A 27,437-nucleotide genomic window follows, 5' to 3' on the forward strand; every position below is an offset into this window, starting at 1 on the left:
GCCTTCCAGATACCAGGAAGGTCTAAAGAAAACCAAAGAACTTCAAGAGCTGAAGGAAGAGGAGGAAGAACAGAAAAGCAAGAGTCCTGAGGAACCTGAGGAGGTGGAAGAAACTGAAGAAGAGGAAAAGGACCAGAGAAGCAGGTGGGAAGCCTGTGTGTGGAGACCTGAGATTACTGAAAATGGGTTACATTTATTTACTGAATTGCACAAAATCTCTGGAAGTGTCCGTCCAGGGCAGCAGTGGGTCCAGGGCCAAAGCATGGCCAACAGAGAACAAGAGGGCACTCATGTTGGAGAGGAGGTAGAGGAAATCAAGAGCAAATATAGTTAACAATGGAATATTTGCAAGAGTCGTGGGGTCAGAGGTGGTCATGGGTAGGACAGACAGTAATCAAGAGCTCTTATGAGTCGAGAAAGAGTAAAGGATCCTGAGCAGACTCCCTCCCAGCCCATTGACAATTAGCTCATTTTCCAGCCCTTCCCATAAACAATCCAAAATCAAGGGAAGATTCAACCAAGCGAGAGGGCTCAGCCTGCCTGAGTCAACCAAGGGAAAGGGCATCCAGGAGAACTGGGGAAATGCTTCCCCTCTGCTGGGACACATGGCCTCTCCTGAAGGAACCTGAAGCAGCTGGATGCTGTTCTCCTTGTGGCTCATCCCTCTTGGGGGTCTCTGCTCTTATTATTCAGGCCATCACACTGCCTTTCTTCCCTTAATATCATCAAACCCAGGTCCAGACAAAAGCCCTTCCTGAATACAGCGAAGACAGGCTAGAACTTCTAACACTACCAAACACTGAGAAAAAAACAAAAGAGAAATAAACAGAGAGAGTACATGCAATATAAACAGTCTGGTTTACAAAGCACGGGACTTATCTAGCTAATTTGATCTCAGGCAATTGTCAGCTCCCTCCCATTTCATGAAATTCCAGGGGAAATAAGGCTTTGTCTGGGTCCATTTCTGCCAGCTAGTTATAAGCACCTGGCAATGACCACCTGTGGCATCCATCACGCAAGAGTGTCCTCTTGATCCTCCTGATCCTGAGAGAGCTTGTTCTGTCTCCCTCTGCTCCCCCTTGGATTTGTTTTTTGGTTTTGAGAATATAACTGTTCCTCACGCAACAGACACCAAGCATGAGCACATGAGAAGGGTCTACATCCTTCAGCACAAGGATGTAGCTTCACATTTTCAGGCCTACCAGTGTGGTGTCATCTTCTCCATAAGGGCTGATATTGCTAGCATATAATCTGTCCACTCATGGTAATAAGTTTCCTTCCTCCCCTGTAACCCAAGCCACATTAGCCTCAAGAGCTGTTTTCTTCAATGCCAGGTGATCCTTGTCCATGTGAGCCTCTTAGATACACAGTTGCCTGCAGACACCTGCACTCAAACATGATCCCCCCATGAAATTTTGGTACCTCACTAATAAGCCATGTCTGAAGTTATTAAAAGTCCCATGTCCTATTTTAAAAAACATTAAGCTAAGCCCAACAGCTGAACCTTTATTTAAGGGATTCAACATCAAACACTAATGCCCCCACTTTTTTTTTTCTGAGTTTCTACTTAGTTATATGTCATAATGTAATCTGTTACAAATATTGCTATCTGGAGGATTGGTTTAAAGGAACTGGGATGAGTCAATCCAACATCTTAACAATATTCAAACAGAGAATACAGTCTTCTGGCATTTATATTAAACATTGAACAACTGAGACTCACAATATGTGACATAAAACTTTGTCTTTTTTCCTTCCACTGTTTAAAACTGCTCTAATGGGTTAAAATGATATTTAGGCAGGTTCCTTTACTTACCCTTAACTCTTGGGAAAACAGAAGTTTATTTACAATAACCAAAAATTGACTTCCACAGAATTCTATTTCTAACCTAATTTTTTTATTGGCGTACCTCAATTATGCAGAATAATGGGTTTTATACACATACAGGAAACACAATTTGATCTTTGTAACCTAATTTATCTCTAACCTCTCTTATAGGCTGGAAATGGATGACCACTTAAGGGTCACAAAGTCACATTTTTTTTTTTTCCTACTGGGGATTGCTTTATTTTGAGACAGGTTCTCACTGAGTTGCGTATGGCCTTGTTAAGTTGCTAAGACTGGCCTTGAACTTGTGATCCCTCCCATTCTCACTGTCCTGAGTCACTGGGATTACAGGCATGTGCCACCACTCCCTGCTACAAACCCAGGACTTGACCTCCTTTGTAGTGTCACTTAAAGTGGGGTCAGGGTGGGATTTTTCCCACTCTTGTAGCCTGTTTGGGGGCATGGAAATATAGTTCCAAAGAATGACTCCATTTTGGCATCTAGTCATACTCAATTAGAATCTAAAGAATCTAAATAGGATTTGAAAGGAAATAAAGCTTGCATTTCCAAGCTCTACCTTCCTGACGGTTGTGAATTAGCTAGTACTTTTCATATCAGCTAGTGTGCTCTTTTTATTTTTTTTTATTTTTATTTTTGTATTGCTATATTGTGCCTGAAATTATCTGATGGGGTTCCTACATAGGCAAGAAACAAATCAATTTCCTGTGGCCATACTTAGCAGGGGAGGCAAGCACTCTGAGCACTTGGCCCCTTTCAGAGGAGTTTGAGTTTTTCAATATGTTCCAAGTTATCCACTCTCTACTAACTGTATTAGAGCTCCTACTTCTCAGCAACAGGCCTTCTGGTGGAAATCTAGCTGCTTCCGAGAACTTGGCACAATTCTTCCACTCTGGACACAGTCGAAGGTGGAACTGAGAACAATGAATAATAAGCGTCTTAGCACTGATACAGGGACAGTTTAGAACTTGGAACTGATCACTAATACAGCTGAGAGCAATGGCATGCTGGTGCCATCTGATCCGTGGGAATATGGATCAGCCAAACTTGTGCTCTGGGGCTCAAGAGAATATAGATATCAGTGATCATCCCATGAATAGACAGATGAGAGCATGTGTGAATGGGTGAATGATCAAACAAGTAACAGAGTATTCTGATCAGAAGCTCCCACCATCAATGCTATAGACCAGAGATGTCAAAACCATCTAGAGAAATGTGACTATTGAGTCCTAGATCATAAGAATAATCTGGAGATTATTAAGAATCTGAAAATTCTTATTCAGTAGGCCTGAAGTATTTTGAAAAATTGCTACCAAGCTCCTATGCACAGTTGAGTTTGAGAATCACTGCTCTGGACAGCATAGGCGGGAATCCCCAGATAGAGAAATATGGATCTGGGAATCATACATTTGCCAATATACTAAGCCCCTGCCACCTGTTTTTCATTGACAGCAACTTGAAGAATTGGTCCACTTCTTACAAGTCTTGTATCCCAAACGTTGTCAGCACTGGCAAGTGATCTGGATGATGGCGCAGTGATTGCTGGTCTTGACTGTTGTGCTGGGACTCTAACAATTCCTATAATTCTTGTGTGGAGCAGGCCGATGGGCCCCTTGGAAGATCCACTTGCTCAGCAGCCCAGAGGGACTCCTGGTGGAGCTCAGGACTCCAGCATGAGCAGCCTACAGAGCAGTAGGAAACCTGATTCCTAGCCAATGCCCTGCTCCAGGACATCAGCCCACCACCTCGTCCCAAGTCTAGTGCATCAGGTTCAGGTGTGGATGTACTGCCACCCCTCCCATTGGGGGATAGAGGAGGGCTTCTTTTCACACTTGGCACCACTGTGGGAATTATTCAGACACAGTAACTTGCTTGTTCTTGGAGGATCAACAAACCTGCTTGGGAAAAGCATATGGTGGATAAAAAGTGACTGTCACCAAGGAAGTCTGGCAAAGGGAAGGTGTCCTGACCCTAGCTCACCTTCACTGGGGGACAGTAAGAAGCTCACTTTCCCCTTTTCCTTTCAGCAGTTGGGTACCAGGAAGAATTATACTTAACAGCTAGCATTGGCCCTAAGAGTCAGACCTGGAATATGGAGTCACACGTTGAATATCTTTCCAATTACCCATCTCATTTTCCATGACTATCCTTTGGCCTCCCTTTCTCCCCTTCAGAATCAGTTTCTTTTCACAGAGTAGGATTCTTAGAAAAATGTACAGGCCAAATTTAGCTCAGTGCTTGTAATGAAATGGGAAGATGAGAATTTAGGTCTGTGCATCTGTACACAAACACAACACACACAACACGCATAGTGCACGAAGCCAACAACCCTCCAAAAGTGTGCTCTGAAGAAATAAGATTGCGTGTCAAGCCCAACCCATAGATTTTCACTAAGTGTGGGGCAGTCACATCACCCGTATAGTGAACTATCCACATGGACTGAAGATGTTTGAAAACACTGAAAACTTGTGGCTTCAATGGCAGACTTGCTGGTCTCCATATCAGATGCCAATTCTAAGCTGCTGCACAGCACAGTCTGTTTCCTATTTGTTCTCCTCCCTTTGAAGGAGTTAACCCACCTCTCAGTGAGCAAGGAGAAGTGGTGTGCTTTCAGCTTCAGGCTCTCACTCTGAGTGTGTCCACATGCAAGGGGGAAATTGCACATTAGGGTTTCAGTTCAAATGGAATTTTCCAACCCTAGCATATAGCTCCAGAGCATTCCCAATTGGTTCAGTACAGAGCTGAAGGAACAAATCTCCAATTTGACATCTCTCCCACCTTTTCAGCCTCTGCCTTCATCAGCCTTCATCAGTTTGGGGGTGGGGGGTGGTGGGGGTTGGCTTCTGTATGGGTGGTTGCTTTGGGGTTTTGTTTGCTATCATTTACTTTTATGGGCCAACACCTCATATAGAACTACTCTAGCCAAGAACTATTCTCAGTATTATATGAATATTAATTCATTTAGTCCTCAAGGGAAAAAAAATAACTCTGAGGTGGATATCATTCTTCTGTTTCAGATAAGGAGCTAAAGCACAAAAAAAAAAATAAAAACAGTAACTTGTTAGGGACACACAGCTAGTAAATTGTGGAGTTAGCTCTCAAACTGGGGTGGTGGGGTCTATTTCCAGGGTACTCTACCCCTAACCCTATACTATATTTCTTCCTCCAGTGGTCTCCTAGCTGAATGCCTGCCATCCCAATCTTGCTCACTAAACTGGTCATTCAGCTCCTCCAAATCATCTCTGCTTCCCAAACTAAATTTTGGCTTGATGTTCTAAACCTCCACTCATCACTCATTAGGTTTTTTTTTTTTTTTTTTTTTTCGTTTTTTTTTTTTCCTGCTGTTAATGTCTTTGCTTTTGTTCACTCTTGAGGGCCAAGTGAAAAATCGCCCCTCCATACAGGCTTAATGACCTCATCCCACACTCTCCTCATACCCAACATAATGGCTCATATCCTCTGTGCTTTCTGACACTAAGTATTTTCATTATTTACCTATACCTACAGTCTATTGCCATAATTTATTTGTATTATCTGTTTCTCCAATCATTTTTCCTCAAGACAAAAACCATGTCTTACCCATCTGTTGGGTAGCTAACATGGTAGCTGATGCTTGGGAGGGTGTCATTAATATGATCAAAAGAACAAGTGAACATACAAGGTGGTGGAGAGCAGCCTGAGACTGCTGACATTCTGCAGTTTTCCCAGTTCCAGCACCAGCACCACCCCCATCTGCATGAGAAGAGTCACATTTTTGTTGACCTCAGCTTGTTCTAATATTTCTCAGGCTATTCTGTGAGAGAGAAGGAATGCAACCAGGCTAGCAGCAACACTTCCAAGCTCAAGGATGGGCTCAGTGCAATCACTCCCTTCAAATAGTCACCCTTAGACGAGACCCCACTTTAAAAACTGCATGTTATTGAAGGCAGTGTCCTTCACAGTGGTTTAGAAATAATGAGAGAGAAGCCCAAGCCAAGGGCTGACCAAGATTGCCATTAAGTAAAGAGGTACAGATCAAAGCCGAGGGACTTCAGAGGCATGGTGGTGGATGTTTCACCTGGCCTCTTCCAACAGGCATAAATACAAACTGAAGGATCTTTAGGTACACAAACCCCTCAGAGACAAAGATAGGCTGTGAATGGAGATCCAGAGAGAGCACCTATAAATAGAGCAGGACTCCAAGTGACCAATGTCCAACCTCAGCCCCCAATAACGGAGGACTAGGCTGAGTTGGCCCATTACCCACTTGGCACAAGCTTCTCAACCATGTTTTCAGGTCAGACAAGGTAAGGAGAGCTGGTGCAGAGAGCTCCTGCACCTCCAGCTTCCCCTGCAGAAAGGCCCTTAAGAGAACTTCAGGCACAGGCCCTCACCCACCCTACTCCATTTGTGAGTAAGGAAAGTTGAGGAAGAAGACAGTCCAAAAGGGAGCATAAGGGTAGCCATATTTACATAGGGCATGGCTGAAAAAGTACGCATCCGTCTATTGTTTTTTTCTGGAAGCAAAGATCAACCTGAAATAGTTGCATCTGTTGCCAAGCAGTTGTGAAAGGGAAACAGGCCCTATATTTCTAATATGATATTGATCTGAAATAAAGTTTCCCTCAAAATGCCTCTGACATTGCTGCTTAGCCCTAAATGTCTGGTTGCCTACTTTCGGTTGCAGAGTGATGCGTTGTTTGCATCATTGCTGACTTCACCTGTTGAAAGATCTTCCCTTTCTGGCTGCTGCAAAGTTATATGTATTGCTCCCCATGTACAGCCTGACAGAGGGAACAGGAAGGGAGAAGCTGGATTTGTGTATCACTGGTTGTCAGTTCCTAATGTTGTTAAGCCTCACACAGGTGTGCTAGCATTGAACTATAGAGTGTCACATACCTGAGTTTGAAAATAAAAGCACATTTCTAAACCTTTGGCAGTAGCCAGATGCCTCTTCATTTTATGGAGCTGAGCCACAATCTCATTCCAACCCTGAATTAGATTCCTTTGGATATAAGTTCCTCCCAGAACCAAGCCAGAAGTCCCCAGCTGTGTTAGTCAACTTTTTGTTGCTGTGACTGAAATACCTGACAAAAACAACTTAAAGGAGGAAAAGTTTATTTTGAGCTCACAGTTTCAGAAGTTCAGTACATGGTCAGCAACTCCATTGCTCTGAGCCCGAGGTGTAGTGGAACATCATGGCAGAAGAGTGTGACAGAGGAAAGCTGCTCAGCTTATGGCAGCCAAGAAGCAGAGAGGAAAAGTCACAGGAGCAAGGCATAATCCCCAATGGCACACTCACAGAGACCTACTTTCCCCCAGTCATGCCCCACCTGCCTACAGTTACCACTCAGTAGAGTAGTTCTTTCAAATTATTAGTCCATCAATAATTAATCCACTGATTAGGTTTTATTCTCATAATGTAATCATTTCCACCTCTGAAACATTCCCTGCATTATCTATCACATGAGCTAATTGAGGGACACCTCACCCAAACCATTCATACCAGCCATCATACTATGTATGATCATGTACATATGATCATTGTACTATGAGCTTCCTCACAGAGGCTAGATCAGTTCCTCTCCTTCATTCTTTGCCCATTCCTGTGCCAGTTCCTGTTTCTCTTCCTCGTCTATGTTTTTTTTTCATTAATATTTTTCACTATGTGATAGAGACTGAGTTTTGCCAACCCTACTTCCAAAGCTTGCCTGCATTTTTTGGTCTTTCTTGCAGCTAGATGCAAGGGAATGTGGACTTTATGGATCCAGTCTCCTAAAAACAAACTCTCCAGCCTAATATTCCACACTTCATTCATCCCTCTTCTACTGATCAAAGTCAGAGGATTCTGAAGAGGCCTCAGAAGCCTGGTAGAATCACTGAATGGATCAGGTCTCTGGTGTTGTGCTCAACAATGTCAACCTGTGACAGTGAGTAAGAAGCAAAATTTTAGTGTGTTTGAGTCACTAAGATTCAGGAAAGTTTGTTATAGCAGCTAACCTATCCTGACAAATGTATGTATTTGTACCTGAGATGGGGTGGTTTAATAATAAAATTTTAAAATCTGAGAAAGTGATTTAACAGTCAAGTATCAGACAAAAAGCTATATTGGGAGCTGGAAAGATAAGGGCCCATGTTGTGAATAAAACAAAAACATTTGGTAAAATCCTACCTGTGCTATTTGAAAGGCATTCTGTGAGTAGCTCATAACTCTAGAAGAAGTAAGTGGAAGAATTGAAGCGTTGGAATATGTGAGCCACTATTGGTTGCCTTTGACAAGATATTGCAAGGAAAAGAGTCCTTGGGAAAAATTGGCTATTTGAAGCAGAATTTAAAAAAAATAGAGAACATGTAGGGATTTAAGGGTTAGAAAACCGACTCCTTCTAAACTCCAAAACAAACTGAAAACAACTTCAAGAGAAAAAGAACTATTAAATTTCTCAGTTGAACAGATCAACTTAGCCTTATAGCAAAGAATAGATGCAGATGTGGCTTTCCCTTTTGTGGTTCCAAATAAACTTAGTGTAGTCACCATTAAGTTAGAAAGAGAGAAAGGATTGGACACAGGGACAGCAGAAACAGACTTAGAGAATGATGACGGAGAGAGATTGGGGGTATGATTATTGCACATGAAAGCAAAGAGATCATAAATCTACATTGTGAGGGAATCATATTTACAAAGAAACATAAGCCAGGATGGAAAACTTCAATTGTGCAAGCTAGAAAACCATCACTGAGATCCAGAGCTTACAACCGGGGGAAGGTGTGCTTCCTAATAGCTGCTTCAATTATGGCCAATAAAGATATATAATGAAAGGCATCCCAGAGGGAAGACAAAGGCCATAGAGAACAGTGGACTTGGGAATGTCTCCCAGAAAAGAGAATCAGGAGCTAATCAAGGACAGTTCACCATGGTAGGCAGAATTTCTCAAAGGGGCTCCCCAAAATGCCCCACCCCAAATCCCTGGAGCCTTTGAAAACAAGATATAACCCTTACAATTATATGGTAACTCTCACATTATGTGGTGAGTTGAGTTTGACACAGGAGATTATCAGGCAAGCTCGATGTAGTCACAAGAGACTTTCAAAGCCAAGAGCTTGCTCTGCTTCAGAGTGGAAGAGGGAGAAGAGGACTCGGCAGGTTTACACTGCTATGAAAATGAAGGGCCTCCAGGAAACAGGGAACTCATTCTATGAACTCAAAGAAATGAATTCTGCCGTCAACCTGAATGAGTTTGGAAGTGTGTTCTTCCCTAGCATCTCCAGTAAGAGCCTACCTACCCCAGTCCGATATCCTGATTTCAGGTTGGTGAGAAAACAGAGCAGAGCTCAACTATGGCCCAGATCTGAGCCACAGGAACTATGAGATAATAACTGGGTGTTGTTTTAAGACATTAAAGCTGTAGTAATTTGTTACGTAGCAAGAGAAAACTGATACGATGACTGTGTTAGTCCACTTTTCACCACCATAATGAAATATCTGACACAGACTACTTATGAAGAAAGAGAGTTTATTGAGCTAACAGTGCTGGAGGTTCAAGGGCATGGTGCCTACATCAGGTCATTTCTGGTGAAGACCTCATGACAATGGCAGGAGTGTGACTGAAATACTGACAATCTGGAGAGTAGAGACTCTTTCTCTCTCTGTTTCTGATCGCCATGATGCAAGCTGCTTCCCTCTGCCACACTCTTCAGCCATGATGTTTTGCCTCACCTCGAGCCCTGAGGAATGGAGCTGGCCTTCTATGGACTAAGATCTCTGAAAACATGAGTCCTCAAATAAACCTTTCCTCTTCTATAATTGTGCTGGTCAGATCATTTAGTGACAGCAGCAAAAAAGTTGACTAAAACAATGATCCTTTACACTCTGTTTCTTTGGTTGCTGGCTCAATGTGAAGATCTGGGGGAAAACCCAGAAGTACTAGGTGATAGTAGAGCTACACAAAGACCGATGGCAGGAGCCTCAGCCTCTAAATAACTGTGTGCGACTATCTCCCCACCACACAGACACCCAACATTACCACCACCACCATGCATCAGCCATTGGATTGTGAGATTAGAGACATTTTTAATTTATTAAGTCATTGAGATTTGGGGATGTTTGTTATAGCAATTAGACTACACTAAGACTTTTTTTTTTTTTTTTTTTGGTACTAGAGATTGAACCCAGGGGCGTTTAACCACTGAACCACATCCCCAGTCCTCTTTATTTTTTTATTTTGAGACAGGGTCTTGCTAAATTGCTTAGGACTACACTAAGTTACTGAAGCTGGCTTTGAACTTGTGATCATCCTGCCTCAGCCTCCTGAGTCAATTACAGAGATTATAGGTGTGTAACACTGTGCCTGGATAATACATTTTTAAATGATCCTTGTAATGTTAGGTACCATGGAATTATATTGCTATGTTATTTTCAAGTTTATAGAATTCAGTTTCTTTCTTTGACAGATGATAAAGCTGAGGCCCAGAGAAAAGTTAGTGATTTGCTCAAGGTTACACACATTATTAGCATTTGAATTTAAAACTAAAATTAAAATATTACCCTCAGCCCAGTACTCTGGATTATACCATATTTCCTTTCTTTGTGCCACATTTCAAATTTTCTGTTCTGCTTAAATTTGTATTTGCATGTGTTGGATTAAATAGGTAATCCAAGGTCCTATCTGGTTCAAAGTTCATGACCTCTGGGATGGATTCAAACTTCCTTAACAGGCCCAGTTGTAGCACTTTGTGATCTGGTGACCTATGAACTTTTACTCTTGTTTTCCACATGAAGAAAATAAGAAAACTGGTTTGGATATTCCATATTTCCTGCTCTCCTTTGAAACTTAATGGCTATCTTCTTCATTTTCTTTATTTTGCACATCTAATTGTGCATCTTTTTTCTTTAATCATTAGTTCTCCTTGATAGTGTGAACTACTACTTAGAAGTAGACGTGGTGCTGCTGGTTCTTTTTCCTTATCCTAAACACTCTCAAAATGGTGAAGAGAGATTCTGCACTAGATTCTTTTCTTTATGGCTCTCCACTTGAGCTTTTTAGCTTTTTGACAACAAGTTCTTGTCAGAACCTAACCATAGGTGGCAGACCTAGAACAGGCTGAACATATTCTCACTTAACAAGAGAGGAAGCAAGCCACCAAGAATTTCCATTCACTTTCCAATGGCAGCTTAACTTTTTTTCTCTTTTTTCCTCTCTTCAGAACCTGATGATCAAGCACAATTATGCAGACTCCCTTTATTCAATAATTATTCAACAATCCTCTTTCTGGACATTTGTTTCAAAATCAGTATCTTCCAAAAACCAAACTATGGAACCAGCCTAGGTGTCTATCAACAGATGAATGGATCAAGAAAATGTAATATATATACACAAAACGGAGTTTTATTCAGCCAAAAATGAAAATAAAATTATGTGATTTGCAGGAAATTGGACAGAACTTGAGAGCATTATGTTAAACAAAATAAGTCAAGCTCAGAAGGTTAAGGGTCATATGTTTTCTCTCATATGAGGAAGTTAGAGAGGAAGAAGGAAAAGAAAGGTGGGATGGGGAGGGTCTCATGAAAATCAAAGAGATCAGTAGAGGAAAGGAATGGGGGTGGGCAGAGGGAGGGAAGGAAAGAAGGAAATACTGCAGAGTGATACTGGCCAAATTACGTTGTTATATTGCATGCACATACAAAGTGCAACAACAAATCTCATCATTATGTACAACTATAGTGCATAGTGCATTATAATGCACGAATAAAAATGTGGGGTGAAAATCAAGTGTCTTCTCATTTCTCATAAGCTATTTCTCCTATGCCTACCCTGCATGATTCATTTTTTTCTCCTTACTGTTTTCTTTCCTTTTTCCTTTCATAACAATTTAACAAATTCTTAAAAACTAGCTATCTTTCAGGCACGGTGCTAAATGTTAAGGACATGATTTTCTCTCTTCCTCTCTGTCTACCTGCCACTGCAATGAGAGGCACATTTGTTTTTTAGGTACTAGGAGCCTAGGACTAGAGCTCACCTGAGAAATGAGTTTATATTGGAGATACTTAGGGGAGATTTCCCTGGTCTCTTAGAAGCTTGTGCAGAACAGATTCTCTTTTCATTACTGGGTTTTTTTTTTTTGTTTGTTTGTTTTTTATCTAACTTTATGATCAATAACTGCTTCTATAGAAAAGAACTTGTCATCCATGCACTTCATATAAAAGACATTCATTTTGAAGAAAAGTTATAAACATTTGCTCAAGGCATTGCTTGCAACCAGAATCTCATAATTGCTGTGGAAGGCAAACCACTGAAAAAACAGCTGGGAAACCATCAAGTACATATACTCACTTACATTCAGGTAGGGTCTGAATTGAAATTTGGTCCATCAGACTATAAAAGAAGTTATTATAGGGAAAGTTATATAAAGAACTGTCTGTGGTGATTACTATTGTAAAGTCGAAAATTCTTTTGTAAAGTGTAAAATGACTAACTTTGTAAATTGCCCCCTAGTTGTGTTTCATAGATGTGGATTTTTATGTGTGTCTGATTTCTTTGAGAAAGGAATCCCCTGCAGTGGTGTTGAGATTTCCAGTATATAAAAGAAGTCTCAAAGAAAGGCATGGTATTTAAGTGGGCATTTACTTTCATTGTTTCCCCCCCACATTATAAGGCAGTACTGCTGAGGGGGAAAATCACCAAAAGGAAAGAAGCACACCCACGCTCAATCTCCTTTTGACAGACACATTCCTAGGAGTATGTGGATGAATGGGCTCCACAGCAATAACAATGAATGGTGTGAGAACGGAGCTGTGGGGGAGGGCGAGTGGCAGGGAACATGGGAATTAGGAAAACCTTTGGTAGTTCACCCTGTGCTATCTGCCTTCCTCATTTGTGTGTTTTCTGAGTCAGCATTAGCTAAATTTTCCAGAAAGCCATCCACAAAATACAGCCTGGGCGTTCAAAGGACGTCACTCATTTCCCCCAGTGGCCTTGACAAGTCAGGAGCTTGAAAGCAGGGAAATCCGGATGTCTCAGTTATGAAGTGTAGCAGGGGCCTCGACATATTTCCAGAACTCTCCATCCAGCCTGGTGATTGAGCTTCTGCCTTCCTTACTGCCAGTGGCCATCTGCAGTGCTTACCTGGCTCTGAGGGGTCTGCACAATGGCCAAGTGCTTCAGCCTGGTGCTGCTTCTTGCCTCCATCTGGACCTTGAGGTTTCTGGTCCAAGGCTCTGTCCGAGTACAAGGTAGGTTTCTTACTAGATTTCCAGACAGAGGCGAGGCAAGGTCTTCAAAGCTGTCCTAAGCCCTCTATGCTCTTGACTAAGGACTCTGGGAATGTGGGCAACACTCAGGGTCAACAAAAGATCTAATTGGTAGGATTGCTCAGTCAGAAGTGTTCTCACCATATTGTCAACTTCACCAACATGATTTATGTTTACCTTTATAACACTTTGAATTTTTTTTTTTTGGTTATGGAATATCTTAATAATAATATGTTTAAATCAAGCATTGAGGAGAAATAATTTGTTCTTAAAAGTGTTTCATTCAAGAAGCAAACTATGACTGAAAAATTTGAAGCGATTACTAAAAAAGTGGATAAATGTCACTAAATACTGTCCTATTTTCTATTTTTAGAAGTGTTGACATAATTATTTTAATTTCAAGTATATTGTGCAGTAAATGAAATATTGTTTTTAATATGCATTGAATTTAATATGCTGTAATTTACTGGAAAAAAAAAACTGTGAAATTGTAAGTTTGAAAATTCATCATCAATTCCCTACCAAAGGAATGATTTAAAGTGATTTCTGGGCTTTTGAGATGTCTAAATGGAAATTTCAATCTGTACTATAGGCAAAAAAAAAAAAAAATGTTACCACAAACCACTTATTATAGCTCTGGGAAAATGAAAATCTGAGCACTTTTATAAAAGAGAAAATAGTTTTTTCCTCTGTTGGAAGATGCCCTAAGACATAGAATATAACAGTAAAAGTCATTTGGAGTTCACTCATATATTGTATTTTAATTTTATAAGGGAATTTAGAGTTACATGATTGCTATTTTTTCCCCAAATATCAGAACTGTTACTTGGGATCTTTTTGTGTTGTGCTGGGTATTGAACCCAGAGTTGCTTTACCACTGAGCCACATCCCCAGACCTTTTTATTTTTTATTTGAGACAGAATCTCACTAAGTAGCCTAGGCTGGACTTGACCTTGTGATCTTCCTGTCTCAGCCTCCCAAGTTGCTGGGATTACAGGCCTGTGCCATTGTGCCCAGCAGAAATGTTACTTTTAATAAGCTTGGTCCTTTCTGAAACCACCCTAGGGAGACTCTTCACTTTTTCCCACATTGCTGCCATTATTCAAACTGTTTTGGAATTCATGCTTTGATAATAACTCCATTGCACTCTGTGCACCATCCTCAATAATGGCAAATTTTTCCTAAGGAAATTAACTTTTTGGAAACAGCTGAAAGTACCTTAACCACAACTGTGGAACCAGGGGGTGATGAAGGTGAGTGGACGGGATAGGAACTTTTCTGAAGGCTCATTATGTAGAGATTTGGCTTTGGGTAAGAATATATAGATAAGGATTCATTTAATCCTCTCAAGAACAAATTTTATGAATGAATAAACAGGCTCAGTGATGCCAAATGACTTGTCCAATGCTATGCAGGAGATAAACGCTAGAACTTGGGGTTGAAATCAGCTCTGATTCCCAGGTACATTTTTGCTGTTTCCTAAGAAATCTTAAGGGAGAGGTTATAGAGTGCCCCTTAGATTCCACCTCCCTATTTCTATCTCTAAATGAAATAAGAAAGCATGAAATTGCTTAATATTTGTTGATTGCTTTCTATGAATCCAGTCTCTGCTAGGTATAAACTCTCTCATTTAATTCCAGATAAAAATCCTAGGACACTGTAGCCATCTCCATTTTACAGACAGCAACACTAACTTGCCCAAGGCCCTAAGGGCAGTTAACAACAGAAAAAATATCTAAAGCCAGGTCTATATGCACAGAATAGGTCTATCATGACTCTAAATAATAGCACTTCTCTAAATAGTAGCAAGACCACTTTATAGTGTAACAAAGACTCTCTGCAGTCAATTTCCAAAGAAGGAACCATAAGAGGTCTGAGCAAAAGCAAGCTTATAAGCCAAAGGAGCCAAATTCAAGGGCAAGTGGACAACTATATGTGTGTGTGTGTTTGGCTGTCAAACTCCCAGCAATAAAGTGGAAGGCAGAACAGTGTTACAGTTGAGAACTGGAATTTCAGAGTCAGGTAAAACTGAGTTTGTGACCCTAATCTGCACCAAGTTTCTGTATGGTTTGGGGTTTAGAAAAGATACTCTCCCTGAGCAAGTTTTAAGTTTTCTCTTAAAAGAGGCAGGGTTTGGCACAGAGTAACGTCAATGGATGGTAGGTATGGGAATTACTATTGATTTTAGTGTTAATGTAAGAATTGGCATAGGTGTGAATATTAGTGCATACAGTCATAGGTGGCTCTGTTGCCCCAGGCACAAACATTGGTACCGGGCTATTGACTCTCTGGTCTCTCGTGACAGCAAAGTCTGGATGCAAACAAGCCCATATGCAAATACACATCCCTTCCTCTAGCTCCTGCTTCAGAACACAGCAAGATCACACAAAGGACTTAGTGATGCACTTTCTACATTTGCAAGAAGAAACTTCCTTCAAATACTAACCCAGAAAGTGATCAAGGCATTTTTGCACCCACTACACAGAGCTCTGTACAAGCAGTTACTTGGGAGATTGAAATGCCCTTTGATGGATTTTCATAGATGAATCCCAACAGGAATAATGTACTTGAATATAATGCAACATGGCAATTTTATATAGTCTATAAATCCCAGAACCCAGAGGGGAGGGGTCAAATGAGCTCACAAGTCCATTAGATTTTGGGTAAAAATATTAGCTACATCTTAACAGAGCAACTGCTTCAGCTGCCCCAGGAAGATCAATCATTAGCAGACTAAAACCAAAATGCCTTGACGATAACATAATGGTGACATGTTTTCAGTACGTACTATACAGTAGGCACTATGCTAAACATTTTTATTACACTTCATTCTCTTAATTCTCACTATCCTATGCAGTAGATACTGTTCATATAAATAAGGAAACTGAAGCTCAAAGACAGTAACTAGCCTGAAGTGACAGAGCTAGCAAGCAGCATAGGCTAGGTCCAAGCCTAGGTCTGACTCTAAGATTCTCTTTCATTTAGTTTCTCTGCCATGCACGATATACTACCCAGGAACTCCAGGAACTTCTGAGTAAGCCTGCCCCCCTATGGTCAGAGAAGACCTGGAACTGAGGGAGCCCACATCTGTTAAAATGAATGCAACATTTTCAGTTCATTTCAGAAATAGCAGGGTCCCCACTCCACTATTGATTGGGAGTGTTGCTAACATTAATAACTATTCTACTAACCCAAGGCCTGAATTCTGTCTTTCCCAAAGTCTCAGATGCTTCATTTATAGACTCCCAAAAGGCTGGCAGCAGCTGTATCACCTAGACCATACCCCAGGAACTAGCAGCCAAAGGCCCCATGCAATGAACAAGGTTCCTTAATAGAGAAGATAGGATGGACTTGGATCTGGTGAAATTTGCATCTTGGACCAGAGCAAGTATCCACCTAACCCAACAGGCTGTCCTTGTAGGAAATTCCTGGCCTGTGTCCTGTTATTTCTAAATTCAATCCCAGACACCAGACCGCACTGCCACGCTACAACAATTCTCGGAGAGGAGGAGAGCCTAAGGTGTGCGGCAAAGGCAATAAACTGAGCACCTCTGTGATTTCTCTGCAGAGCTTTCCATCTCGCTGCCATGCAGAATTCTGGGGGTCACCCTTGTGAACAAAAAGGTACACCGGCAGATGAACTTCACAGAAGCCAAGGAGGCCTGCAGGCTGCTGGGACTAACTCTGGCCAGCAAAGACCAGGTGGAAGCAGCATGGAAGTCTGGCTTTGAGACTTGCAGGTGAGGAGCGACTGGATTCACTAATGCTGCTGGAGTTCCTTTGACGCCATGTTCTTATGCAGCACTCTAGAACGGTGCTTTCTAATCCTTTGTCCATTCAATGAGTGTGTTCTTTTACAGTTATGGATGGGTTGAAGAAGGGTACACTGTCATCCCTCGGATTCTCCCGAACCCCAAGTGTGGAAAGAATGGCATAGGCGTCCTGAGATGGAGCGCTCCAGTGAGCCAAACGTTCAGGGCCTATTGTTACAACTCATCTGGTGAGTCCACCCTGCAGCCTCTCCACACGGCACGTCCTTTCTGGTATCTCCAGCTCTGTGGCCTGTTTGGGAAGAGTAACCCTGAGCAGCAGTAGAAGCAGCCATGGCAATGATCATCCAGTTTTCCCAAAACTGTCTCTGACAGGGCTAATGGAGATAGTGTGCCCCCCAGAGGCAAAAGTTAGGGAAAATATGATTGAAAGGCAGCCTAAGAAGAGGGAGTCCCAGGAGGCATCTCCACCACCCCTGCTTCCTAAAAGATAAACAGGAAGAAGGGAAAGAAACAAGTACCACAGGTATGGGACCCATCCACTGTGGACAGAGCATTATGCAGGTTAGTTGTCCCTGAACCTCCACAGCTACCCTGTGAAATACGCTTTATCACCTCCAGTTACAAATACAGAAATTCAACTTGCAGGATGTAAAAAACACATCTAAAGTCTCTGTATTAGTCATTTTCCATTACTATAATGAAATACCTGAGGCTGAGTGATTTATAAAGAAAGGAGGCTTATTTAGCTCACAGTTCTGTAGATTCAAGGACATGGCGCCAGCATCAGCTCGGCTCTGGGAATGCTTTGTAGAGAATGGCATCCCAGCAGTGGAAATGCCTGTGTGAGAGTGATCAAATGACAAGACTGCAAGCCAGGGCCATGATTCAGGATGGCTACCCTCTCTGACCAGGGTCCCAGGGGAAATGTAACTGATTCCTTTAGAAGGAAGCACCTTCAATGACCTCCCACTAGGCTCCACCTCTTAAAGTCCCCACCACCTCTTAACATCAACACACTGAAGACCAAGCTTCCGGCACACGAACCTTTGAGGATAAGCTGAAACCACATTCAAACCATAGCAGTCTCACCCCTACAAAGGTTCCAACTCAGGTCTAATTCTGACACCTTGCTCTTTCCACCTTAAGAGGAGAGGAAATGCAGATGCTACATTTGACATTTTTAAGAACAAACACAATCTCCATTTTATGACAGAAGAAATTGAATTCCAAGTAGTTTACCTAAGTACTTTCTCAGAGAGTTTTTTTTAAAATTCCTACTCACTCTTAATTGTCCTAGGAACCACTGTCTGACTCATTACTTTTCACACATACTCACATATTTGACCTTAAGATTAGGTGCTGAGTGGACCCATACAAGATAGATTCTAAATTCATTCCCTAAGATCCACAAGATAAATGTTGGCCAATCAACATTAGCAAAAACCCAGAAAGACAGTAAGGAAGACAGGCAGTTCTCTGAACCTGAAAAAGGCCCTCAGGGAATCTTGTCCAGTTCCTTCACTTTATGGATGAAATGACAATGGTTCAAAATGGGGACAAAGCTAGCACAAATCTACAGCTAGTGGCAGAGGCCAGCTGGAGCACAGGGCCTCTCCAACATTTCTTCATCACCCTCCTTCTCTACTCTGCCTCTTCGGCCTGTCATGGTTGTCTAGGAAATTGACGATTGACATGCCTGCTTATCTCATGACCATCCCATGCCCTTGGCCTTGCCTTTTTAACTGCCTCACCTTCCTGCCAGCTGTCAACAAGACGATGTGATACCCAGCCCTCCGACTTGGATCTATTTACTTGTGGTTTCCTTTAACTTGTATTCATCCCCTGTGTTTCCTGCATACTGTAAGTTAAGGGAAGAGGCTCCATTAGACTCATGTTCAATATTTTTGGCAAACATATTTTATAGATGATATTATGATATTGTGCGTTTTGGATTGCATCACAACAAAAGGCACTTAATGTAATTACGCTTTGATTATTTAATTAAGATGGTGACAGCTGGTTCCCTCTAATAAAATTATAATGATATGTCTTCTCTTTTGCAATTAGTAGGTAATCTATAATGTAGTATTTTTGCATCATGAAAATAGTTGGACCACAAAGTGCCTTTTACCTAACAGTTTAACCAATCATTGATGAGCTTTGCTGAAATCAATTATTATGTAGGGGGTGAAAAATGGTGATATTTCTAAATCTATCCTTCCTTCTACATTTATTAGCCACCATCTTTGATAAAGAAGAATCACACTGGGTGTGATGACGCACGCCTATAATCCCAGCTACTCAGCAGACTGAGGCAAGGAGGATTGCAAGTTCAAAATCAGCCTGGGCAGCATAGTGAGAACCTGGCTTAAATTTTTTAAAAAAGGGCTAGGAACATAGCTCAATGGTAAAGCATGCCTTGATTGAATCCCCAGTAACATACACACAGAGAAGGAGAAGGAAAACTCCCTAAGATTAAGAACTCTCTCACACACACCAACACTTACAAATACATACTTTCTTTCTCCAGCTTATAGTACCATGACACATGACATATTACTTATTCATAATGTTTTCAATGTTATAGTCAGTCTTACAATTATTATATTTTATTCTTTTGGAGGCTCAAATTGTCCCAATTTTGGCAGGTGTGAACACTTTCTAGCTTACTATTTTTCCTTTATCCTATTTATTTTCTAATATATTTTATTTATTTATTTATTTATTTATTTATTTATTTATTTATTTATTTATTTATTTATTTATTTATTTCACTATACTGGGGATTGAACTCAGAGGTGCTCCATCTCTGAGCTACATCCCCAGCCTTTTTTATTTTGAAACAGGGTCTCACTAAGTTGCCCAGGCTGACCTCAAATATGCAATCCTCCTGCCTCAACTTCCTAAGTCACTGGGATTACAAACATGTGCCACTGCGCCGAGCTTATCAAATTATTTTCTGAGTAATTCCTTGCTCCCTAACACTATAATATATCCCAGGCTCACTTTGTACTTTCTCTGTCTCAAATGTGGGAATAGTTACTCATTTTTACAAAGAGCCCTAGTTCTTTTTAGTGGAGAATGTTAATTAGAAACCAAGATCTGCATGCAAATTTTTCTAATTACTACTGGAGTTTTCATTGCTTCTTTGTCCTTTTTGAATGAGTAGCTAGGAATGCACGCGCACACACACACACACACACACACACACATACACGCATACACATGAATATATATACATACATGGATATATATAAATATATACAGTCATAATTTTATATATACACATATAAATTATAAGTTTATATTGATAGTTCCATCTCAAATTTAATAATTTATTATTTCTTAGTTTACTTTTTAAATATTTGTATCTCTTTTTTCTATGTTGAAAAAAAATCTTAGTTCCCAGTAAACTAAATATTTTCTTATCCTCAAGTTTCAAAATTATAAAACCAATAGCAATAGGAATAACAAACCTACTAAGTGGAATTTAAGATTTCTATGCAACCCTTTTAGTCCTTAGATGATATCCTTGCAAGGATGTAGTCAGGGAATTATGTACAAAAGTGACATGGAAAAAAAAGTCACTATTCTATGAAGTTGTAATATCATTTTTAAATACGGTGAGTTCACTTGCTTCTGTTTGTAATGAATTAGGATTCGACTTTTTCCCTATTTTTTAAAATAGATAAAACATTTACATGGTTCGATGGTCCAAAATATGCTTTTTTAAAAAAGCATAATCAGAGAAGTCTTCCTCCTAACCTTTCTATACTGTTTCCACTCACAATTTTTGTTTCTGGTTTATCCCTGATTTTGTGTATAAAGGGAGGTGTGTGTGTGTGTGTGTGTGTGTGTGTGTGTGTGTGTGTGTGTGTTGTTTCCCCTTCCTTTCTTACAAAAAACTAACATACTGCATATACTATTCTTCACAAGACTTTTTTTACCTAAATTCTAGAAATTACTTCATATCTGTTCATAGAGATATTTCTCATTTTAACAGCTACATAGTACTCCACTAGGTGGTTATAGCATAGCTTATTCATTCAACCATTCCTCCATTGAGGGATATTTGGGCTGCTTCCTAAGGTTTTTGGGATTTCAGGTGTTTCTAGATTCTCCTCTTTCTGTGCAATTGCAATAACCTCCTCCTTTTCCCCTGGATTGTGCTCTCTCCCTCTGCATTTCATCCTCCACACACTTCCACCGGTAACTGTGTTCCTCCTCTGCTCACAGGCTTGGATGACTTCCCATTTGAGAATGTAAATTGTGAGATCTTTTACACATAAATGTGGACATATATGAGAACTTCTGTGTGAAACGTAGGAGGTTTATGAACCCCAGTTGAAAATTCCCTCTCGTACAGAATAAAGTCCAAATTCTTTAACATAAAAATTATGACTCTTAATACCATGGTCCCACCTATTTTTCCAGTCTTATATGCTGCTCATGATCTATCATGTTCCCAACCTCTTCCACACACACCATGTACCCCTTGTCATTTGTCTAACATGACGATACTCTCTAACTTCTGATTCTTGGATCACACTACTCCTGTTGACTGGGATATCTGATTCTGCCTTTGATACGAGGTGAGCTGTGCTCTCTTTGAGTCTTACAGGCCTTCGTATTCACCACACGGGTGAGTTCATTCAATTTCTGGCTCTCGTACCTTCTGTTCTTTTTACTGAATGTTTTTGCCCTAGATCTTCAATGACTGGCCACTTTTCATCATTCAGGTCTCAGCTTAAGAGTCACCTCCCCAAGAGACCTTCTCTTATCACTCCACCCAAAGTATCTGTCCCTCTTCCTCCACCCTTCTCAATTGAAACCACACCCTGTTTCATTTTCTTAACACCATTGACCATCCTCTGAAATTCTGGCTTATGTTCACTTATTTATTACCTCTATCCTTCTGGTAGCCTGGACACCCCTAAAGAACAGGGACTTGGTTTCATTTGCATCATGTCCCTAGCACCTGGAGCAGGGTTTGACACAGAGTTGGTGCTTCATAAATATTTTCTTTATGAACACACTAATCCTCCATGCTCTGCCCAAATGTTTCTCTGAATCCTCGATGATCACCCTTTTTTTTATCCAAATGCTTTCTCTGTCCTAGAAGCAAGAACCATGCCTTGTTTGTATTTAATATTAGTACCCAATGTAGTCTGGTGAACTGAGTGTTTTCCCCTTGATATTCAAAACTTCATTTTCTATGATGTCTATTTGAATGGAAGTAGGTATTTTCAATAGAACTAATAGAATAATAGCATGCAATTTAATGCATATGTGGTCAAAAATATTTTATCAGTTGTGTTTATGACCTTGATTGGCAATTCATTTAATTTTCAAGCAGATCAGCTTAATGGAATAACTTTTTGTTCATAGCTAACATTCAGGATGCCATCCACTTCTGCAAATAAACAGGGATTTAAAACAGTTGCAAATAGATATTATAATATGTTGCTTGACTCTGCCATTTACTAACTGTGTGACTTTGGGCAAGTTATTCGATTTCTTAGAACTTCAGTAATCTCCTGTGTAAATAAGGGTTTAGTCAAATTGTTAAATGAGTTACTTATTTAAACACCTAGTACCATGGTCAATTCAGAGTAAAATACCAAACAAATACCACGTTCAACAGATTGAAAAATAAATGTGCATGCTTCCCGTGGTCCCTCCTGCCTTTTTATATTTTGGTTTTTAGTTTTAGTTTAGTTTAGTTTTGTTGTTGTTGTTGTTGTTGTTGTTGTTTTATGAGCACAGAGAAATTTGGTTTTAGCAGATTTTGTCCTGAATTGTATGACAAGTGTATCTTGTTTCCTCATCTACTCCTTCCATCTTTTCATTTTTCCTTTTTACTTTATCAAATATTTTTTGAGCCAGACACAGGGACACACCATGATGACCAAACAAGACAGGGTTCCTACTTGCAGGGGGGAGGGTCACAGCCCAGTAGGGATCAGTTTAATGAGAACCATGACAAGAGAAGTAGACAGAGGTGCAGGAACATACGTCTACAGATCCAATATTGTCCCCAAGTCTGCCTGAGAAAGTCAAGGTCAACCTGACACCTGAAGGACAGGTAGGAGTTAGCTAAATAAAGAGCAGGCAGAAAGCCCTAACCCACTGCATCCCATCATCCCACATGCAGAACACCTATAAAAACTCAAGTACAGTACATAATATACAATTATAATAAGATGAGCATAATCACATTATAATGTAATAATTATAACATAAGAATAAACATAAGCTCTACATTATGATTTGCCACCTATTTTATTGCATCTGTGTCAATTTTTTTGGAATATTTATAGAATTGAATACTTGAACTTAATGAGTTAAGGGTGAAGGAAGCTCATGGGGGAGGCTAGGCTGTGGGAGAAAGCATGTCAGTATGGTGGGAGCCGCGAGAGAAAAGCTGAGCTGATCAATCTTACAATGCGAGCAGGGCCAGACCATGCAGCAAAGCCACGCGGAGTAGAGGCAGACTGCAGGATGCTAAGGAAGGAAGTGATATGATTAGATTTGCATTTTGGTGAGACCTCTCTGCTGCAGTTTGGCGGGTAGTGAGACTAGAGAGAGGAAGAACTTAGGAGGCTGTTGCAATACTTACTTCTTGTTTCATTTTTCCCTCTCTGGGCAGATATTTGGGTCAATTCATGTATTCCAGAAATTATCACCACCGATGACCCCATGTTTGACACTGAAACTGCAGCATACACATCAGAGTTCACTGACAGTGACAGCCCCTCCTCAGAATCATCCCCTTATTCCACGACACCTGTGCTTGCCACTACTCCTGCTCCAGCCACCACTTCTTCTCCGCGGAGGAAAAAATTGATTTGCATCACAGAAGTGGTCACGGAAACTAGTTCAATGTCTACAGAAACAGAGCCATCTATTAAAGGGGAAGCAGCATTCAAGAATGAAGCTGCTGGGTTTGGAGGTAAATGCTTTTTGTGTCTATGTTCTGTGCTTGTGTGTGTTTATGTAGAACAGACAATGCACAGAATCTGGTCTGCTCCAGAGTAGGCACTTAGCACCTGCCAGATAAAAAATAAAAGCTGAACACAAATTCAGTTTTCATAAGGGCATATAACTTAAGAGTTATAAAGAGCCTTAATGATTAAACTATGGTAAAAATAAATTATCATATTATTATATGTTCAAAACTAATTCCTTAAATGCCTATTACTTTTTTTCTGACATCTCTTTGTTAGCTAGTTTGGGTCACAAGGCCACAGGAAATGAACTCTACCTTTTGCTTTGCAATGGCATAGAATCGATTCTGAGAGGCAAGGTTGAGGAGTCTGTAGGCAGGAAGCAAAGAGGCTGGTGAGGGCCAGAGAGAAGGCTCTTCTCCTGCACTACCTACAGTCCCTATCATTGCATCATGAAATACACAGTAGGCGCAGGTGTGAGCGAAGGACCTACAGGCCTCGTCTGTTTCCTCCAGGTGTTCCCACGGCTCTGCTAGTACTTGCCCTCCTCTTCTTTGGTGCTGCGGCTGGTCTGGCAGTTTGCTACATCAAGAGGTAAGGTTGTTGGCACATTGCTGGTCTTGTTATCTTTGTCACATCCCTCCCTTGTGTTTTTCCAGGGTTGTTATTGACATTTTATTGGTAAAAATGGAGATGCATTATTCTTGTACTGTAAATTTGCTCCCTTACCTGGCCTCTCCTCCCTACCACCTTATCTTTCCTACTGTTTCAGCACAGGCATATCATCCAGGCTATAGATACCAGTCAATGGGTGTCCCTTTGAAATAAAATACTACAAAATACTATTATAAAATAAAATTTTATTTCCCCAGGGAATAAAAAGGAAAGATTGACATCTAGGGAAAATTTTTATGCTATATTGATTTTGGGGTTCTTGTTTTAGGTGGAAGAGTTGAGAGTTCAGCCTAAAGCTGGACCTGTGAGCATACCATCTGATTTAAATGACTCCATTAGTGGGGATGTATTAATGTATTTGGGCGTGCCTTAACATCAGTATGAAATAAAGGTACCTGGTGGACTGGGCCAATATGCATCATTGTAGGCAAAGTACTATCTATTATGATGTGGGCTACAAAGAAGTCTTACTCTTTATGTTTACGCTTACAGGTATGTGAAGGCCTTCCCTTTTACAAACAAGAATCAGCAGAAGGAAATGATTGAAACCAAAGTAGTGAAGGAGGAGAAGGCCGATGAGGGCAATCCTAATGAAGAATCAAAGAAAACAGATAAAAATCCAGAGGAGCCCAAGAGTCCGCCCAAAACCACAGTGCGATGCCTGGAAGCTGAAGTTTAGATTAGAAAGAAATGAAAAGCCACACCTGAGGCTAGTTTCTTTCCTGAACTATCCCAGCTCCAGGTGGGGAATCTAAAAAGGGCCAAAGAACCAAAGAAGAAAGTCCACTATTTGTTCCTAATGGGAATCAGCTCAGGGCTGCCTTTGGGCTGTGGTATTCTCCAAATGGACCCCTCTTCTTCTGTACCCCTTTCTGGACTATCTTTCTACCTCCAAAGTGTCCCATAGCCTCTCCAGCCTGCCTATGTCCTAGTAATATCCCACTGGGAGAAAGGAGCTTTGCAAAGCACAAGGATCCAGAAGTACGTGTCTGTACACATTTGTAAACAGGCTTCTGGGGTTGGCAGAGACTGGGGAGTTGCAGGCAGAGGAGTCACTGAGACCAGGCTGGCTCCATAGCCCAGAGCCTTTCTGCAGCTCTGAAAGGGGAAACGATTATACTGCCTGACGTGTCCTTCTGAGCCAGGCACACAAGGTTTGAGACCCAATCTCTGGGAAACCAAAATAAATAGAGCAATAGAAGGAGGCCAGGATCCTGACAGGGCCATTGTTAGCAGGGACAGAGGGCCAGGGATTCTTCCCTGAGTAAATAGATTGGAAACACTTTTTAGAATATTCTCACACTTTCTTTTCTCTCTACTACTACTAATTTTCTGTAGAAAAATAGATTTTTACAAGAAACAAAAAATACTTGTACAAATTTCTATTTTTATCTGGGTTAAGAAATTATTATTGAGGAAAATTACTATTGAAAAGTAATAAAATCAACAATTAGTTGCCAAATATCTACTGTAGGTTGATTATTCTTTATCTTAAATGCTTGGGACCAGAAGTGTTTGGATTTTGGATTTTTTAAGATTTTGTAATATTTGTGTATACATAATGAATATCTTAGAGATGAACTCCAAATCTGAACACAAAATTCTTTAATGGTTCATATACCCCTTATACACTTAGACTGGGGGTAATTTCATATAATATTTTTGATAATTTTGTACTTGAAACCGTTTCATGGTGTAGAATTTTCCGCTTGGGTTATCATATTGACACTCAAGAATTTCTAGATTTTGGAGCACTTCAGATTGGATTTTTGGATTATAGATGCTGTATATGTATATGTCAACCTGTATATGTCAGGTGCTTTGCAAGATATTACATCCTGTAACTGAATGTTATTCATCAAAAAATTGCATATAGTTGAGTGCTGTCTGAAGATAATTTTTTTTCTAGTTTTGAAATGCTTAGCTTACCTACTTCCAAACTAATTGTGGATGTGTTTTTTTCTTTTTGTTTGTTTGTTTTGGTTTTACTAAGACTAATCCGTTCATTTTCTTTAATATGGCAACTATTATAACTTTAATTTATTATTAACATACCTAAAAGTACATTATTACCTCTGTATATCAAAGCACAATTTTTAAAATGTCATTAACAAACATATCACCAGCTCTTGTTTTTCTAGCAAGAGCTACATGACAGGTGCGGAAATATTTGTGCCAAAAAAACAAAGCATTCAGAAAATTTATTTGCTCTCTTGTGTACCTAGATGAATTATCTTCCATGCAAAATTAAAATAGGACCAAATTATAATCTGTAGTTTGCAGAAGTGAAAGAGACAAACTTGGTTGCTAAAATTCAGATTAATGTGAACCCAGCAGTATTATAATCACCTTGTGGACTGTCCTTGCTTCAGATGGTCTCCTTTTAAGTTGGTCAGGCACACTCACATTAGTCCTTTACTTGTGACATCCCAATCCCCAGAGGGTTCATAGGGGAACCAGATTCGGGATAGCTCATCTGCCTTGGCTCTCCAGCTTTCCCTAGACTCCTATCTCCCTCCCTTCACCAGTGACTCCACAGCCCCAGTCCTTGCAGCCCAGAGGTCAGAACCTGGGGTTCATCTTTTGGATTGGCCTACAATTAAACAATTGACAATTAATTCAGTTGTCAAGAATTAAAAATCAGGGGCTGGGGTTGTGGCTTAGTGGTAAAGTACTCACCTCGCACATGTGAAGCACTGGGTTCAATCCTCAGCACCACATAAAATTAATAAGATAAAGGTATTGTGTCCATATAAAACTATCTATATATATATAAATTTTTTAAAAGAATTAAAAATCAAGAGCTCTTTTATGTTTATATTTCTAGGTTTCATTGGAAAAAATGGGAAGATCTAGAGTAGAGAATCCATATTTCCTCGGTACATAATTACCTGAGATGGAGCAGTGCTGTCCCCCTTGAGGGGACAGGCTCTCATTTCACCATGCCCTCATCACTATGTTGCATACTCATG

General features: G+C 40.5%; 2 protein-coding genes and 1 long non-coding RNA gene across 15 annotated transcripts in view; 2 read left to right on the forward strand and 1 right to left on the reverse strand.

Annotated features, from left to right (window-relative positions):
- IRAG1 (inositol 1,4,5-triphosphate receptor associated 1) overlaps positions 1 to 4,837 on the forward strand; it is a 110,468-nt gene extending 105,631 nt beyond the window's left edge. For all 13 annotated transcript variants that reach the window (XM_079102681.1, XM_079102676.1, XM_079102682.1 and 10 more), the window contains one exon: positions 10 to 4,837. In XM_079102681.1, the coding sequence (XP_078958807.1) occupies positions 10 to 334 (325 nt within the window). In that variant the 3' untranslated portion in view covers positions 335 to 4,837. The remainder of the gene's footprint in view (positions 1 to 9) is intronic.
- LOC306639283 overlaps positions 1 to 18,362 on the reverse strand; it is a 37,866-nt gene extending 19,504 nt beyond the window's left edge. The window contains exon 1 of the long non-coding RNA XR_013757600.1: positions 17,595 to 18,362. This is a non-coding gene — a long non-coding RNA (uncharacterized lncRNA). The remainder of the gene's footprint in view (positions 1 to 17,594) is intronic.
- On the forward strand, positions 12,736 to 27,223 carry LYVE1 (lymphatic vessel endothelial hyaluronan receptor 1). The gene is made up of 6 exons (XM_079102725.1): positions 12,736 to 13,052; positions 16,639 to 16,810; positions 16,931 to 17,070; positions 23,493 to 23,795; positions 24,306 to 24,384; positions 24,958 to 27,223. The coding sequence occupies exons 1-6, from the start codon at positions 12,968 to 12,970 to the stop codon at positions 25,142 to 25,144; spliced, it is 966 nt and encodes a 321-aa protein (XP_078958851.1). The 5' UTR covers positions 12,736 to 12,967; the 3' UTR covers positions 25,145 to 27,223.
- The last annotated feature ends 214 nt before the right edge of the window (positions 27,224 to 27,437 follow it).

This window comes from Sciurus vulgaris (assembly GCF_902686455.1).
Source record: "Sciurus vulgaris genome assembly, chromosome: 11".
In the NCBI taxonomy this organism is placed as follows: Eukaryota; Metazoa; Chordata; class Mammalia; order Rodentia; family Sciuridae; genus Sciurus; species Sciurus vulgaris.

What these genes read in the sequence shown, in the direction of transcription:
- LYVE1 (XM_079102725.1), top strand. Translation starts at nt 12,968, where the DNA reads ATGGCCAAGTGCTTCAGCCTGGTGCTGCTTCTTGCCTCCATCTGGACC. An exon ending in AGGCTCTGTCCGAGTACAAG is followed by an intron (nt 13,053 to 16,638) that starts GTAGGTTTCTTA and finishes ATTTCTCTGCAG; the next exon opens with AGCTTTCCATCTCGCTGCCA. An exon ending in TCTGGCTTTGAGACTTGCAG is followed by an intron (nt 16,811 to 16,930) that starts GTGAGGAGCGAC and finishes GTTCTTTTACAG; the next exon opens with TTATGGATGGGTTGAAGAAG.